We start from the raw sequence: 17,122 nt of genomic DNA on the forward strand, positions 1-17,122 counted from the left end.
CTGCATCTGTTACCTAGTGTGAGAGGCCCTCCCCTCTCTGCGGGTAGACTTTTTCCATTACAGTAGGATTTCCAAAGTACTGTTTGTGACCACGGAGATGAGTTTTTTTCCTACCCCCAAAATACTTGTCCTAAGCGTTTTTTTCCTCTTCATAACATTTACTTAGCTTAAAAGACTAGATTTTTTTAATGTTTATTCCTGGGCCATACCTCTACCCATTTTGTTAATTCTAGGACTCATATTTTTTTGCATTTTAATACTCTAAAGTTGGAACTTCTGTTTGATTTGATGTACTAAAATACCATGTTATAGTTTAATTGGCAGATTCGTTATGGCACATATCTTAAATGTGTTGAAAACCACACTTAAGGGGACCCCTGGGTTGCTCAGCAGTTTAGCACCTGTCTTCGGCCCAGGGTGTGATCCTGGAGTCCCGGGATCGAATCCCGCATCAGGCTCCCTGCAACCAGCCTGCTTCTCCCTCTGACTGTGTCTCTGCCTCTCTCTCGCTCTGTGTCTCTCATGAATAAATAAATACAATCTTAAAAAAAAAAGAAAACCACACTTAATTTCATGAAGCTTTGTCTGATTTATGCCTGCTATCTCAGATTGTGGTTTTGACTGGCCTGTTTATGATTTTATCTGTGAGCTTATTCCCCAAGGAGGTTGTTTCCCCTGTGAGTCCCATATATGCCCTGTCCATTTTGTGAAGGTTCTGTGTCTGCTCAGATCAAATAAAGTACACCTGCTCCAGTCCCCGTGTCTCAGCTTAGGTTTCCTGAGCATGACTGCACCTCAGGTTCAAGCCCTCTTTTACACATGGTGACCCTTTCTGCTCATGGCTTGTTCGTACCCATGGCTTCAGGTTGGCAGGCAGGTTTTCTGGTCTTTTGATGGGGGACAGAGGAGGGGACAGTGCTTTCATGGTTCCTAATGCTCCCTGCTCACTGGGGCTTATGCCTTGATCCCTTTTCACTTCTTACCAGCCCCAGCTATCATGTAATTGATGTGGAACATTCTGCATTGGTTCTTGATGGCTTCACTTCCAAATTTGGGAATATGGGGTGGGGTCTCAGACCCTCTCTCTTCCCTGTGGCCAGTAAGGTAAGGTTCTTTGTTCTTATGTTACAGAAATTCCTGTGTTTTTCAGTGCCTTCCTCCCCTGCCCCTTCTATCCCTTTTGTGTCCTAGACCTCAGATCCAAAGCATTGAATTTCTCGTGCTCAAATTCATGGCACGCTGGTATCATTTCTTGCAGGCAGGACCTCTCTCCTGTTTTAGACTATTTCTCTCTCCATTTTACAATTCCCACTCTCCTCCCTTGAGGCTCCCTCTCTGTGTTTAGTGTATGTCTTTTGCTGTGCATCTTCAAGAAATGCAAAGTGGTTTTATTTTTTGGCTGTGTGGATGTTTATATTTACCTAATAGTATGATAGTTTAAATTTCTTTTTTTTCTTTTTTTTCACTTGGCCTGGAGATTGGCAGACCACCCTACAAAGCAAATCCAGCCATAGCTTGTTTTTGTAACTAGAATTTGATTGGAACACAGCCACACCTAATCATTTGCACATGCCCGTGGCTGTTCTTGTGCTGCTACAGCAGAGTTGAGCAGTGGCAACAGAGACCATTTGGCCCATGACGTTGAAAATATTTACTATTTGGCCCTTTATGAAAAATGTTACTGACCTCGCTGACTTAGCACAATATTTTATTGTTTTGATTTAAATTGTAGTGAAGTATATATAACATAAAGTTTGCTGTCTTAAACATTTTTAAGTGTATAGTTAAGTAGTGTGAAGCACATTCACATTGTAGGGCAACCATCACCACCACTCATCTCCAGAACTTTTTCATCTCGCAAAACTGGAACTCTGTTCCCATGAAGGAGTAACTCCTGCTGCCCCTCTTTCTGTCCTCTGTTGACCACTGTTTCATCATTCCACCTTCAGTCTCCGAGTTTGAGTCCCTTTGATACCTCATGTAAGTGGAATCTTACAGTATTCCTCTTTTTGTGTCTTAGCATAGTGTCCTCAGGGTTCATCCATGTTGTAGCATGTGTCAGACTCTCTTTCCCTTTTAAGGCTCAGTAATACCCCATTGTGTGTGTGTGTGTGTGTGTGTATGTTTGTATGTTTGTATTCCACATTCTGCTTATTCATTCATCTGTCGATGAACATTTGGGTTGCTTCCACCATTTGGCTCTTGTGAATAATGCTGCTATGAACATAGGTGTGCAGATAGCTCCTAGAGGTCATGCTTTCAATTCTTTTTATGTATCTTCAGAGGTGATACTTTGGATAATATGATACTTTTATTTTTAATTTTTTTGAGGAACCACATCACTTTACTTTCCATAGTGGTTGCACTGTTTTAGATTCCCACCAATAGTACACAATGGTTACAACGTTATCTACATCCTTACCAAGACATACCATTTTCTGTTTCTTTTTTAAAGAAGGCATTTTAATGATGACATCTCACACATCCTTGTGAGGTATCATCTTATTGTGATTTTGATTTGCATTTTCCTAATGATTAGGGATGTTGAGCATTCTTTCTTGTGCTTATGGCTATTTGTATATCTTATTTAATTTTTTTAAAGATTTATTTATTTATTCATGAGAGAGACTGAGAGAGAGAGGCAGAGACTTAGGCAGAGGGAGAAGTAGAATCCTCATAGGGAGCCCGATGTGGGACTCAATCCTGGGACCATGCCCTGAGCCCAAGGCAGATGCTCAACCACTGAGCCACCCAGGCATCGCCAGATTCTGTTCTGTTGATGGTGTTTTTTGATGCACAGAAGTTTTAAATTTTGAGAGTTGAAAAGATCTATTTTTACAATCATTGCATGTGAGCGGTATATTTTCACATGGATTTAGTTTCCTAGTGATGATCTCCTTGATGCCCCCATTAGCCTACAGCCACAACCTGCCTTAGTGAATATCCTACATGTGTTCTTATGGAGCTCTATGAAAGCGTCTCTGCCATTTATACCCAGTCATGAAATGTGTGGGTGGGAGGGCATATACATACTTCAGTTTCACGAAGTATTGCCAGCCCTGTTTCCACCATCTCAAACTGTGGTCTTGTTTGACATCTTTAAAAAGTATATTATTTTTGTGGGCAACTGTGATTACTCCCAGTCCCTGGCCATTTGGAGGAAGCAGGCATGTTATATAGAATTGTTGGTATCAGAGACTGTTGAAAAGTAAAAGCTGTTTTCTCTCTTCCCTGTTCTCTAGGTTGGACTAGGGACTGTTTCCAAGAATGGAACTCCTACATCCAGCTGGCTATTCCCAGTATGTTCATGGTGTGCATCGAGTGGTGGACCTTTGAGATTGGAACCTTCCTTGCAGGTTTGTCAGCAGTTCAGTAGAAATCAAGAACAGCCTGGCTACTCTTGTTTCCAGAGCTTTTTAAGAGATGTAGGCCTTACTTCTTCCTTTCCCTTATGTCAAGTGCTCAGGGAAGTTTCCAACTAGGGAAGCTAAGGTGTAAATCCTTGCCTGACCATAAGCGTATTCCAGTTGAGTGAGGCTTTATACATTCAGAAAGGGAGGACACATCTAAAAGGTTTGCCAGGGTCATGGAGAGGGAGAACAGAAACCCAATTATGGGTCTCGTGACTTCTCAGACCTTCTATTTCCACTGACTTTTGCTAGGCATTGTGCAAGTTTTTAAGCCATTTTCAAACATAGTGGCTTGTTGGCTCTGTTTTTGATGTGATCTTTATTTCTATCAGAGCTGTATTAATTTTGGTCATAGGTATTTACCCTACTCATCTATTTTTTAAAGATTTTATTTATTTATTTATGAGAGACTGAGATCGAGAGAGAGGCAGAGACATAGGCAGAGGGAGAAGCAGGCTCCCCACGGGGAGCCCAATGCAGGACTCAATCCCAAGACCCCAGGATCACAACCTGAGCCGAAGGCAGACACTCATCCACTGAGCCACCAAGATGCCCCTCACCTTAGCCATCTTATTGCCAGTAAAGTTATAGAGGAAATAATAGAGACAGAGGATGATAAATAATTGATGTTAAAGTTCCTGGGGGACATTTGGATACTCCAGTAGTCCCACCATGTCTATACAGAGTCCCACTGCTTTCCATCCTTTTCTTCCCACATTGGGATCCTACGTCTCCCCAAGGAATGACCTGCAACTTTAGGAGCCTTGTTGTTTTCTACTTTAAACCTGATGTTTTGTTCCTTGGTAGAACAGGAGCTTGCAGATTGAACTCGTTTCAGGTCTTAGCTGCTCTAGTTCTTGGAAGCTTCCTAGGAGTGGACCTCTGGGGCTCTCCTCAGCACAGATAGTGAATTCTGCCTTTGGTTTTGCTTCCTTCTGGGAGCAGTCCTGGCTTCTTTTAAAATTCTTTTTTTAAAAGATTTATTTATTTGAGAGAGTGAGAAAGATTGTGCGTGTATGCATGAGTTGGGGAGAAGGGGAGAGAATTTTCAGAGACTCTCTGCCGAGTGCGGAGCCTGTGAGGCCCAATGTCATGACCCATGAGATCATAATCTGAGCTGAAACCAAGAGGTAGACACTTACCTGACTGAGCCACTCAGGTACCACCCAAGCTTCTTTTAAATTAAGATATGTTTTAGTTTCATAAGGAAAATGTTTGCTTTAATCCACCTCCTAAGATGTGTTTTGTGTGTGTCTGTGCCAACATTTCAGGACTGATTAGTGTGACAGAGCTTGGGGCCCAGGCCATCATTTACGAACTGGCCTCTGCAGCCTACATGGTAAGAACCTTGGGGTAAGACCCAGCACCTTCTCTGTATAAACTCTGCTGGGCCATCATTGCATTCATTCAACCCACTGTGCTGTGTGCTGGGGAGAGAGGAAAAACCAGACAGCAGGAGGGTGAGCCAAGCATACTGGAGGGAGCGTAGATTTGGGGGCCAGATCCTGGGTTTGAGTTCTGCCATGCTGCTCCTCCCATTGTGCACCCGTGGGCTCATTACTTAACCTTTCTGAGCTTCAGTTGTCCCATACACAAAATGGAAAAAAATAATACGTATGTAGCAAGTGAAGACTAAATACGATAATGTATCACAGCACTTAGCACAACGCCTGGCATGTTTATTCACATATGAAGTTGATGCTAGGACATGATGGAGAGTGAGACGGAGATAGTCTCTGCCCTCTCGTGGCCTGTGGGCTGGTGGGGAGACAGAGACAAACGGATACATGAGAGGATTACAAATATATATGACATGTACCACAGGAGAAGCAAAAAAAAGTCCTAGATGCATAAAAATAGAGATGGATACCTTTTTAGGGAGGGCAGTCAGAAACAGTCCTTCTGAGCCACTAGGTAAGCTGAGCCTGGAAAGGTGAGGGAGAGCCAGCCCCGGAAGCCCAAGGCTGAGAGCTGATGCCCAGTGTGGGCGAAGGCTCTGTGATGGGAAGGAACACATGACGCGTTCAGGGACCCGAAATGGGAACCTGGTTGAAGGGGTTAGTGAGGAAAGAAGGGGGTGACATGTAGAAGCTGGCTTAGGGGAGAACAGACATTTGAGGGGTTCTGGAAGGAGGCTACTGGAATCATTAGGTGAGCACATAGGAGGCTGCTGGTGGGCGGGTAGAAAAGTGGGTTAGTTGTGTTCTAGGGCAGAGTTGATAGAATGTGACCAGGGTTTGGATGTGGAAGGCAAGGCGATGAATAGGAAGAATCACAAATGACCCCCAAGTTTCTGGCTTGAATAATTGTGCCTCTTACCTCTTGATTCTTTTGGAATATTCCAAACCTGTACAAGTATTCCCTTTTTTTTGTTAAAGATCAACAAAGCCCCTCTGGGCAGTGGGATATGGGCCATTTTTGTTTCCATGTATTATTTTTTTATTCTCAAAAACAAGGTTTTGTTTTTGTTTTTAAGATTTTATTTATTTATTCATGAGAGACACCGAGAGAGAGGCAGAGACATAGGCAGAGAGAGAAGCAGGCTCCATGGAGGGAGCCCAATAATGGCAGTTGATCCAGGACTCCAGGATCACGCCCTGGGCCGAAGGAGGTGCTCAACCGCTGAGCCACCCAGGCGTCCCCAAAACAAAGGTTTTTTTAGTGGGGATTGATGCTGACATTTAGGAAGAAAAAGGGAAAATGTCTAGGAGCAAACCCCAAGATGTAGAAGTTGAGAATAGGACAGCTCAGCCAAAAAGGAGGACAGGCCAATGTGGAATGAAGAAAATCAGGAGAACATGTTGTGGAGGAAGCCAGCTATGAAGAATGAGTCACAGACGGAATGACAGTTGAGTGGAGGGCTTCTGGGCAGGAGGGGCGTAGCATAAGGTGAGGTTGGAAAGTGTCCCTAAGATTTCAGGTCATCGGAGACCTTAGATGGGGAGCAAGAGCCATATTCCAGCAAACACTGACTTTCAGGGTTGGCAAAGGAGCAGAGGCTACTGAGGTAGACCATTCTGTCTGGAGGTTTGGTAGTTGATGGTGGGAAATAATCCCATCAAGGGAGGGTTTTGGTGTGGCTTCTCTATTTAAATGTGGATGCTAGAGCTTGTGCATAGGTATGTGATCAACAGTACCGGTCTTCTGCCTCTATCATCTTCAGATCTTCATGTTTTTCTACCTGTTCTGTCCTAGCCTTCCTTTTGTTTTTATTTTAAATTGTGCTAAAAACCACATAACAAAATTTACCATCTTTTAATTTATTTATTAGAGAGAGAACACATATGAGAGAGCACAAGCAGGAAGGACGGGGCAGAGGGAGAAGGAGAAGCAAACTCTCTACTGTTCAGGGAGCCTGACGGGCTTGATCCTAAGACCCTGAGGTCATAACCTGAGCCGAACTGAGCCACCCAGGTCCCCCAAAATTTACCATCTTAACCAGGTTTAACTGTGCAGTTCAGTCGTGTTAACATTGTTGTGCAGCCAAACTCCAGAACCTTTTCATCCCATAAGACTGAAACTCTACCCATTCAGCAATTACCCACTCCCCCTGCCCTCAGCCTCTGGCAGCAACTATTCCACTTCCTGTTTTTTGTCACGCACTTTCCTTTGTTAGAGGCAGTAAGGCAATAATTCTTCATTATTCCTATGGAAGAAAAAAAACAAGTCCCTGCAGGAGTGAGCTTACAGTCAAAATTACAGAATACAAAGAAATAACCACCATGAGCAAGAGTTTGAACAGACACAACAAACAGAAAAATTAGAGTTCAAAACTTAAGATGATGGAGTAATAATCATAATCGGGGAATAGGAAAGTATTATGCTTAAAGTCAATAAACATAAAAGAAGGAGCTGAAACCAAAAAGCACAATATTTGGAAAAGAACCAGATAGGAATTTTTAAATCACAGATTATAGCTATACAGATATAATACTTAATGGGATAAACAGATATGTTAAATCAGGAGAAGCAAATCATAAACTTGAAGATTGATCAGTGGAAATTCCAGAAGAAAACAAAGACATGGGGAGGGGCAAGATGGGGGAAGAGTAGGGTCCCCAAATCACCTGTCCCCACCAAATTACCTAGAAAACCTTCAAATTATCCTGAAAATCTATGAATTCGGCCTGAGAATTAAAGAGAGAACAGCTGGAATGCTACAGTGAGAAGAGTTCGCGCTTCTATCAAGGTAGGAAGACGGGGAAAAAGAAATAAAGAAACAAAAGGCCTCCAAGGGGGAGGGGCCCCGCGAGGAGCCGGGCTGAGGCCGGGGCGAGTGTCCCCAGGACAGGAGAGCCCCGTCCCGGAGGAGCAGGAGCTGCACCGACCTTCCCGGGCGGAGAGGGGCTCGCAGGGAGTTGGAGCAGGACCCAGGAGGGCGGGGATGCCCTCGGGCTCCCTGGGACACTAACAGAGGAACTGCGCTCCCTAAGGGCTGCAGCGCACACGGCGGGAGCCGGGACCCGGAGCAGCTCGGAGGGGCTCGGGGGCGGCTCCGCGGAGGGGGCTGCGCGGCCCGGGAGCACGAATCCAACAGCGCAGGCCCCGGAGCACAGGGCGCCGGGACACAGCCCAGGATCCCGCCTCCCCCGGGACAGGCAGAGGCCGGGAGGGCCCAGGACAGCAAGGATGCTCCTGCCCCAGCTGAGCAGATCAGCGGCCCCGCCCCGGAGCCTCCAGGCCCTGCAGACGGAGAGCTCCGGAGTTCCTGCGGGGGCTGAATCCAGGGCTCCAGAGCTGGCTCCGCCACTGGGGTTGTTCCTCCTGGGGCCTCAAGGGGTAAACAACCCCCACTGAGCCCTGCACCAGGCAGGGGGCTGAGCAGCTCCCCCAAGTGCTAACACCTGAAAATCAGCACAACAGGCCCCTTCCCCAGAAGACCAGCTAGACGGACAAGTTCCAGGGGAAGTCAAGGGACTTAAAGACACAGAATCAGAAGATACTCCCCCGTGGTTCTTTTTTTTTTCTCTTTTTTTTTGTTTTTTTTTTTGGTTTGTTTTGCTTTTTGATTTGTTTCCTTCCCCCACCCTTTTTTTCCTTTCTTTTTCTTTCTATTTTTCTTCTTTTTTTTTCTTTTTTTCTTCCTTTTTTTTCCTCTTTCTCTTTTCTTTCCTTCTTTCTCTCCTCTCTTTTTCTCCTTTTCCCAATACAACTTGCTTTTGGCCACTCTGCACTGAGCAAAATGACTAGAAGGAAAACCTCACCTCAAAAGAAAGAATCAGAAACAGTCCTCTCTCCCACAGAGTTACAAAATCTGGATTACAATTCAATGTCAGAAAGCCAATTCAGAAGCACTATTATACAGCTACTGGTGGCTCTAGAAAAAAGCATAAAGGACTCAAGAGACTTCATGACTGCAGAATTTAGAGCTAATCAGGCAGAAATTAAAAATCAATTGAATGAGATGCAATCCAAACTAGAAGTCCTAACGACGAGGGTTAACGAGGTGGAAGAACGAGTGAGTGACATAGAAGACAAGTTGATGGCAAAGAGGGAAACTGAGGAAAAAAGAGACAAACAATTAAAAGACCATGAAGATAGATTAAGGGGAATAAACGACAGCCTGAGGAAGAAAAACCTACGTTTAATTGGTGTTCCCGAGGGCGCCGAAAGGGACAGAGGTCCAGAATATGTATTTGAACAAATTCTAGCTGAAAACTTTCCTAATCTGGGAAGGGAAACAGGCATTCAGATCCAGGAAATAGAGAGATTCCCCCCCTAAAATCAATAAAAACCGTTCAACACCTCGACATTTAATAGTGAAGCTTGCAAATTCCAAAGATAAAGAGAAGATCCTTAAAGCAGCAAGAGACAAGAAATCCCTGACTTTTATGGGGAGGAGTATTAGGGTAACAGCAGACCTCTCCACAGAGACCTGGCAGGCCAGAAAGGGATGGCAGGATATATTCAGGGTCCTAAATGAGAAGAACATGCAACCAAGAATACTTTATCCAGCAAGGCTCTCATTCAAAATGGAAGGAGAGATAAAGAGCTTCCAAGACAGGCAGGAACTGAAAGAATATGTGACCTCCAAACCAGCTCCGCAAGAAATTTTAAGGGGGACTCTTAAAATTCCCCTTTAAGAAGAAGTTCAGTGCAACAATCCACAAAAACAAGGACTGAATAGATATCATGACACTAAACTCCTATCTCAATAGTAACTCTGAACGTGAACGGGCTTAATGACCCCATCAAAAGGCGCAGGGTTTCAGACTGGATAAAAAAGCAGGACCCATCTATTTGCTGTCTACAAGAGACTCATTGTAGATAGAAGGACACCTACAGCCTGAAAATAAAAGGTTGGAGAACCATTTACCATTCGAATGGTCCTCAAAAGAAAGCAGGGGTAGCCATCCTTATATCAGATAAACTAAAATTTACCCCGAAGACTGTAGTGAGAGATGAAGAAGGACACTATATCATACTTAAAGGATCTATCCAACAAGAGGACTTAACAATCCTCAATATATATGCCCTGAATGTGGGAGCTGCCAAATATATAAATCAATTAATAACCAAAGTGAAGAAATACTTAGATAATAATACACTTATACCTGGTGACTTCAATCTAGCTCTTTCTATACTTGATAGGTCTTCTAAACACAACATCTCCAAAGAAATGAGAGCTTTAAATGATACACTGGACCAGATGGATTTCACAGATATCTACAGAACTTTACATCCAAACTCTACTGAATACACATTCTTCTCAAGTGCACATGGAACTTTCTCCAGAATAGACCACATACTGGGTCACAAATCGGGTCTGAACCGATACCAAAAGATTGGGATTGTCCCCTGCATATTCTCAGACCATAATGCCTTGAAATTAGAACTAAATCACAAGAAGAAGTTTGGAAGGACCTCAAACACGTGGAGGTTAAGGACCATCCTGCTAAAAGATGAAAGGGTCAACCAGGAAATTAAGGAAGAATTAAAAAGATTCATGGAAACTAATGAGAATGAAGATACAACCGTTCAAAATCTTTGGGATGCAGCAAAAGCAGTCTTAAGGGGGAAATACATTGCAATACAAGCATCCATTCAAAAACTGGAAAGAACTCAAATACAAAAGCTAACCTTACACATAAAGGAGCTAGAGAAAAAACAGCAAATAGATCCTACACCCAGGAGAAGAAGAGAGTTAATAAAGATTCGAGCAGAACTCAACGAAATCGAGACCAGAAGAACTGTGGAACAGATCAACAGAACTAGGAGTTTGTTCTTTGAAAGAATTAATAAGATAGATAAACCATTAGCCAGCCTTATTAAAAAGAAGAGAAGACTCAAATTAATAAAATTATGAATGAGAAAGCCTTATTAAATTATGAAAGGAGAGCCTTATTAAAAAGAAGAGAGAGAAGACTCAAATTAATAAAATTATGAATGAGAAAGCCTTATTAAATTATGAAAGGAGAGCCTTATTAAAAAGAAGAGAGAGAAGACTCAAATTAATAAAATTATGAATGAGAAAGGTATTCCTACCAATACCAAGGAAATACAAACGATTTTAAAAACATATTATGAACAGCTATACACCAATAAATTAGGCAATCTAGAAGAAATGGACGCATTCCTGGAAAGCCACAAACTACCAAAACTGGAACAGGAAGAAATAGAAAACCTGAACAGGCCAATAACCAGGGAGGAAATTGAAGCAGTCATCAAAAACCTCCCAAGACACAAGAGTCCAGGGCCAGATGGCTTCCCAGGGGAATTCTATCAAACGTTTAAAGAAGAAACCATACCTATTCTCCTAAAGCTGTTTGGAAAGATAGAAAGAGATGGAGTACTTCCAAATTCGTTCTATGAGGCCAGCATCACCTTAATTCCAAAACCAGACAAAGACCCAACCAAAAAGGAGAATTACAGACCAATATCCCTGATGAACATGGATGCAAAAATTCTCAACAAGATACTGGCCAATAGGATCCAACAATACATTAAGAAAATTATTCACCATGACCAAGTAGGATTTATCCCTGGGACACAAAGCTGGTTCAACACTCGTAAAACAATCAATGTGATTCATCATATCAGCAAGAGAAAAACCAAGAACCATATGATCCTCTCATTAGATGCAGAGAAAGCATTTGACAAAATACAGCATCGATTCCTGATCAAAACTCTTCAGAGTGTAGGGATAGAGGGAACATTCCTCAACATCTTAAAAGCCATCTACGAAAAGCCCACAGCAAATATCATTCTCAATGGGGAAACACTGGGAGCCTTTCCCCTAAGATCAGGAACAAGACAGGATGTCCACTCTCACCACTGCTATTCAACATAGTACTGGAAGTCCTAGCCTCAGCAATCAGACAACAAAAAGACATTAAAGGCATTCAAATTGGCAAAGAAGAAGTCAAACTCTCCCTCTTCGCCAATGACATGATACTCTACATAGAAAACCCAAAAGTCTCCACCCCAAGATTGCTAGAACTCATACAGCAATTTGGTAGCGTGGCAGGATACAAAATCAATGCCCAGAAATCAGTGGCATTTCTATACACTAACAATGAGACTGAAGAAAGAGAAATTAAGGAGTCAATCCCATTTACAATTGCACCCAAAAGCATAAGATACCTAGGAATAAACCTAACCAAAGATGTAAAGGATCTATACCCTAAAAACTATAGAACACTTCTGAAAGAAATTGAGGAAGACACAAAGAGATGGAAAAATATTCCATGCTTATGGATTGGCAGAATTAATATTGTGAAAATGTCAATGTTACCCAAGGCAATATACACGTTTAATGCAATCCCTGTCAAAATACCATGGATTTTCTTCAGAGAGTTAGAACAAATTATTTTAAGATTTGTGTGGAATCAGAAAAGACCCCGAATAGCCAGGGGAATTTTAAAAAAGAAAACCATATCTGGGGGCATCACAATGCCAGATTTCAGGTTGTACTACAAAGCTGTGGTCATCAAGACAGTGTGGTACTGGCACAAAAACAGACACATAGATCAATGGAACAGAATAGAGAACCCAGAAGTGGACCCTGAACTTTATGGTCAACTAATATTCGATAAAGGAGGAAAGACTATCCATTGGCAGAAAGACAGTCTCTTCAATAAATGGTGCTGGGAAAATTGGACATCCACATGCAGAAGAATGAAACTAGACCACTCTCTTTCACCATACACAAAGATAAACTCAAAATGGATGAAAGATCTAAATGTGAGACAAGATTCCATCAAAATCTTAGAGAAGAACACAGGCAACACCCTTTTTGAACTCGGCCACAGTAACTTCTTGCAAGATACATCCACGAAGGCAAAAGAAACAAAAGCAAAAATGAACTATTGGGACTTCATCAAGATAAGAAGCTTTTGCACAGCAAAGGATACAGTCAACAAAACTAAAAGTCAACCTACAGAATGGGAGAAGATATTTGCAAATGACGTATCAGATAAAGGGCTAGTTTCCAAGATCTATAAAGAACTTCTTAAACTCAACACCAAAGAAACAAACAATCCAATCATGAAATGGGCAAAAGACATGAAGAGAGATCTCACAGAGGAAGACATAGACATGGCCAACATGCACATGAGAAAATGCCCCGCATCACTTGCCATCAGGGAAATACAAATCAAAACCACAATGAGATACCACCTCACACCAGTGAGAATGGGGAAAATTAAGAAGGCAGGAAACCACAAATGTTGGAGAGGATGCGGAGAAAAGGGAACCCTCTTACACTGTTGGTGGGAATGTGAACTGGTGCAGCCACTCTGGAAAACTGTGTGGAGGTTCCTCAAAGAGTTAAAAATAGACCTGCCCTACGACCCAGCAATTGCACTGCTGGGGATTTACCCCAAAGATACAGATGCAATGAAACGCTGGGACACCTGCACCCCGATGTTTATAGCAGCAATGGCCACAATAGCCAAACTGTGGAAGGAGCCTCGGTGTCCATCAAAAGATGAGTGGATAAAGAAGATGTGGTTTATGTATACAATGGAATGTTACTCAGCTATTAGAAATGACAAATACCCACCATTTGCTTCAACGTGGATGGAACTGGAGGGTATTATGCTGAGTGAAGTAAGTCAGTCGGAGAAGGACAAACATTATATGTTCTCATTCATTTGGGGAATATAAATAATAGTGAAAGGGAATATAAGGGAAGGGAGAAGAAATGTGTGGGAAATATCAGAAAGGGAGACAGAACGTAAAGACATGCAAACTCTGGGAAACGAACTAGGGGTGGTAGAAGGGGAGGAGGGTGGGGGGCGGGAGTGAATGGGTGACGGGCACTGGGGGTTATTCTGTATGTTGGTAAATTGAACAACAATAAAAAATAAATTTAAAAAGAAAAGAAAAGAAAGACATGTAAATAGATGGAATTAGGTACAAAGACCAACCCATGCATATGTGATCAGATGATTTTTTTTTGATCAGATGATTTTTAACAAAGATGATGAGACCATTCAATGGGGAAAGGACAGTCTTTTCAATAACGAGTACTGGAAAACTGGATATCTCACATACAGAAGAATGAAGTTGCACTCTTAACTCTTACTCAAAGTGGATCGAAGACCTAAGTGTAAGCCCTAAACAATAAAACTTACAGAAGATGACATAAGGCAGAAGCTTCACAGCATTGGATTTGGCAATGGTTTCTTGCATGTGACACCAAAGGCTCAGGCAACAACAACAAGAAAACCAGACAAGCTGGAATTTATGAAAATTGAAAAATTATGTGCATGCATCCAAAGACAAGATCCACAGAGTAAAAAGGCAACCCACAAAATGAGAAAATATTCACAAATCCTATGGGAAAATATTCACAAATTCTCTGTCTATATACCCCAGAATATAGTCAGAACTCCTAAAACTCAGTAGCAAAAAATCAACTGGATTAAAAAGTGAGCAAAGGACTTGAATAGGTATTTCTCCAAGGAAGATACGCATATGGACAGTAAGCACATGAAAAGATGCCCACCATCACTGATCATTAGGAAATATTAATGAAAAAACACATTGGGATATCATCTCATACCTGTTAGGATGGCTATTATTTTTTTTTAGGATGGCTATTATTAAAAAAATAAAAACAACTAATAGAAGTTGGTGAAAGTACAGAAAAATTGAGACCCTTGTACACTGCTGGTGGTGGGACCAACCACCAATGGTGCACTCACTATGAAAAGAAAATGTTGTGGTTCTTCAAAAAATTAAAAATAAAAGTATGATATGATCCAGCAATGTCATTTTGGGGTATACACGAAAATTAAAAGCAGGATCTTCAAGAACTACTGTACAACCTTGTTCATAGCTGCGTTATTCACAGGAGCCAACAATGGAAGCAACCCACATGTCCACCAACATGTGGAGTTAAAGTACAGAAGATTTTCAAATTCTTACTGTGTATTATCTGAAAGGACTGAGTGTGAATAAGACCACAGTGCAAGGAATCATTAAGTAGGTTCTCTGTGTGCCTCATGCACAAATGCTATTTCTTTTTTGCTTTACAGCTATTTCTTTTTTGCTTTTTTGCTTTAAGATAAGTGTAAGTGTACAGATAAGCAAACATGATATATATATATCATGCATACATATATATATACATATATATACATATATATGCATACATATATATACATATATATCAAGCAAACATGATATATATATATCATATATATATATATATATATCTCCACACAATGGAGTACTATTCAGCCATAAAAAGGAAGGAGAGTCACATGCTACAAAATGGATGAACCTTGGGACAATATACTAAGTGAAGTAAGGCAGTCACAAAAAGACAAATACAGGCAAACCTCAGAGGTATTGCAGGTTTGGTTCCAGGCCACCACCACAAAGTGAATGTCACAATAAAGTGAATGAAAAGTTTTTTTGTTTTACAGTACATATGCAAGTCATGTTTATACTATACAGTCTGTTAAGTGTATAATAACATGTCTAAAAAAATGTACATATCCTACTTAAAATAGTTCATTGCTAAAGAATACTAACCATCATCTGAGTTTTTAGCAAGTTGGGATCTTTTTGCTGGTGGAGGGTCCTGTCCTTTTTTTTTTTTTTTTTTGAGGGTCCTGTCTTGATGTTGCTGGCTGCTGACTGATCAGGGTGGTGGCTGCTGCAGGTTGGGGTGGCCACGGCAATTTTTAAAAATGAGAACACTAAAGTTTGCCGCATTGATGGACTCTTCTTTCATGAATGAATTCTCTGTAGCACTGAATGCTGTTTGATAGCATTTTATCCATCTCAGAACTTCTTTCAAAATTGGAGTCAATCCTCTCAAACCCTGCTGCTGCTTTAATCAAGTAAGTTCGTGAGATATTCTAAATCCTTTGTTTTGTCATTTCAACAGTCTTCACAGTGTCTTCACTAGGAGTGGTTGTCATCATAAGAAACCATTTTCTTTGCTCATCCATAAGAAACAACTCCTCATCTACTGAAGTTTTGTCATGAGATTGCAGCCGTTCAGTCCCATGTTCAGACTCCCTTTCTGTTTCTAGTTCTCTTGCTATTTCTACCATATCTGTAGTTACTTCCTCCACTGAAGTCTTGAACTCCTCAGAGTCATCCATAGGGTTGAAATCAGCTTCCTCTAAACTCCTATTGTTGATATTTTGACTTCTTCCCATTAATGATGAATGTTCTTAATGGCATCTAGAATGGTGAATCATTTCCAGATGGTTTCCAATTTACTTTGCCCACATCCATCAGAAGCATAACTCTCTATGACAGGAATAGCCTTATGAAATGTATTTCTTAAATAGTAAGACTTGAAAGTTAAAATTACTCCTTGATCCGTAGGTTGCAGATTTGACACTCTGTTGGCAAGCCCAGAAACAACAGAAATCCCACTGTGCATCTGCATTGGAGCTTTTGGATGACCCAGGTGCATTGTCAATCAACAGTAATATTTTGAAAGGAATCTTTTTTTCTGAGAAGTAGTTCTCAACAGTGGGCTTAAACTATTCAGAGAACTGTGTTGTAAATATATGTACTATCATCCAGTTTTTGTTATTCCATTTATAGAGCACAGGAGAGTAGATTTAGCATAATTCTTTTAAAGTTTTTTTTTTTAAGATTTTATTTATTTATTCATGAGAGACACAGAGAGAGAGGCAGAGGGAGAAGCAGGTTCCCCATGGGGAGCCCAATGCAGGACTCGATCCCAGGACCCCTGGGATCATGACTTGAGCCAAAGGCAGGCACTCAACCACTGAGCCACTCAGGCACCCTGATTTAGCGTAATTCTAACGGGCCCTAGGATTTCTAAACTGGTAAGTCAGCATTGGCTTCAACTTAGTCATTAGGCCCTAACAAGAGAGTAAAGCCTTTCCTTTGAACGTTTGAAGCCAGACACTGATTTGTCTCTAGCTGTGAAAGTCCTAGATGGTATCTTCTGATATAAGGCCATTTCATGTGCATTGAAAATCTGTTGTTGAGTGCCTTCTCATAACCTTCATTCGTTATCTGAGCTCCATCTTCTGGAGAACTTGCTGCAGCTTCTGCATCAGCACTTGCTGCTTGACTTTTCACTTTGATGGTATGGAGATGGCTTCTTTCCTTAAACCTCTGGAACCAACCTCTGCTAGCTTCAGACTTTCTCCTGCAGCTTCCTCACCTCCCAGCCTTCACAAAAGGGAAGGGAGTCAGGGCCTGGCTCTGGGTTAGGCTTTGGCTTCAGGGAGTGTTGGGGTTGGTTAGGCCTTCTCTCCAGAACACTA

At 41.7% G+C, this 17,122-nt stretch overlaps 1 protein-coding gene across 4 annotated transcripts in view; it reads left to right on the plus strand.

The window, feature by feature from the left end:
- Positions 1–17,122, plus strand: part of ALDH3A2 (aldehyde dehydrogenase 3 family member A2) — a 131,736-nt gene that overhangs the window by 31,840 nt on the left and 82,774 nt on the right. For all 4 annotated transcript variants that reach the window (XM_077892446.1, XM_077892447.1, XM_077892448.1 and 1 more), the window contains 2 exons: positions 3,243–3,356; positions 4,682–4,749. In XM_077892446.1, the coding sequence (XP_077748572.1) occupies positions 3,243–3,356; positions 4,682–4,749 (182 nt within the window). The remainder of the gene's footprint in view (positions 1–3,242; positions 3,357–4,681; positions 4,750–17,122) is intronic.

Source organism: Canis aureus, chromosome 3 (genome assembly GCF_053574225.1).
Source record: "Canis aureus isolate CA01 chromosome 3, VMU_Caureus_v.1.0, whole genome shotgun sequence".
NCBI lineage: Eukaryota > Metazoa > Chordata > Mammalia > Carnivora > Canidae > Canis > Canis aureus.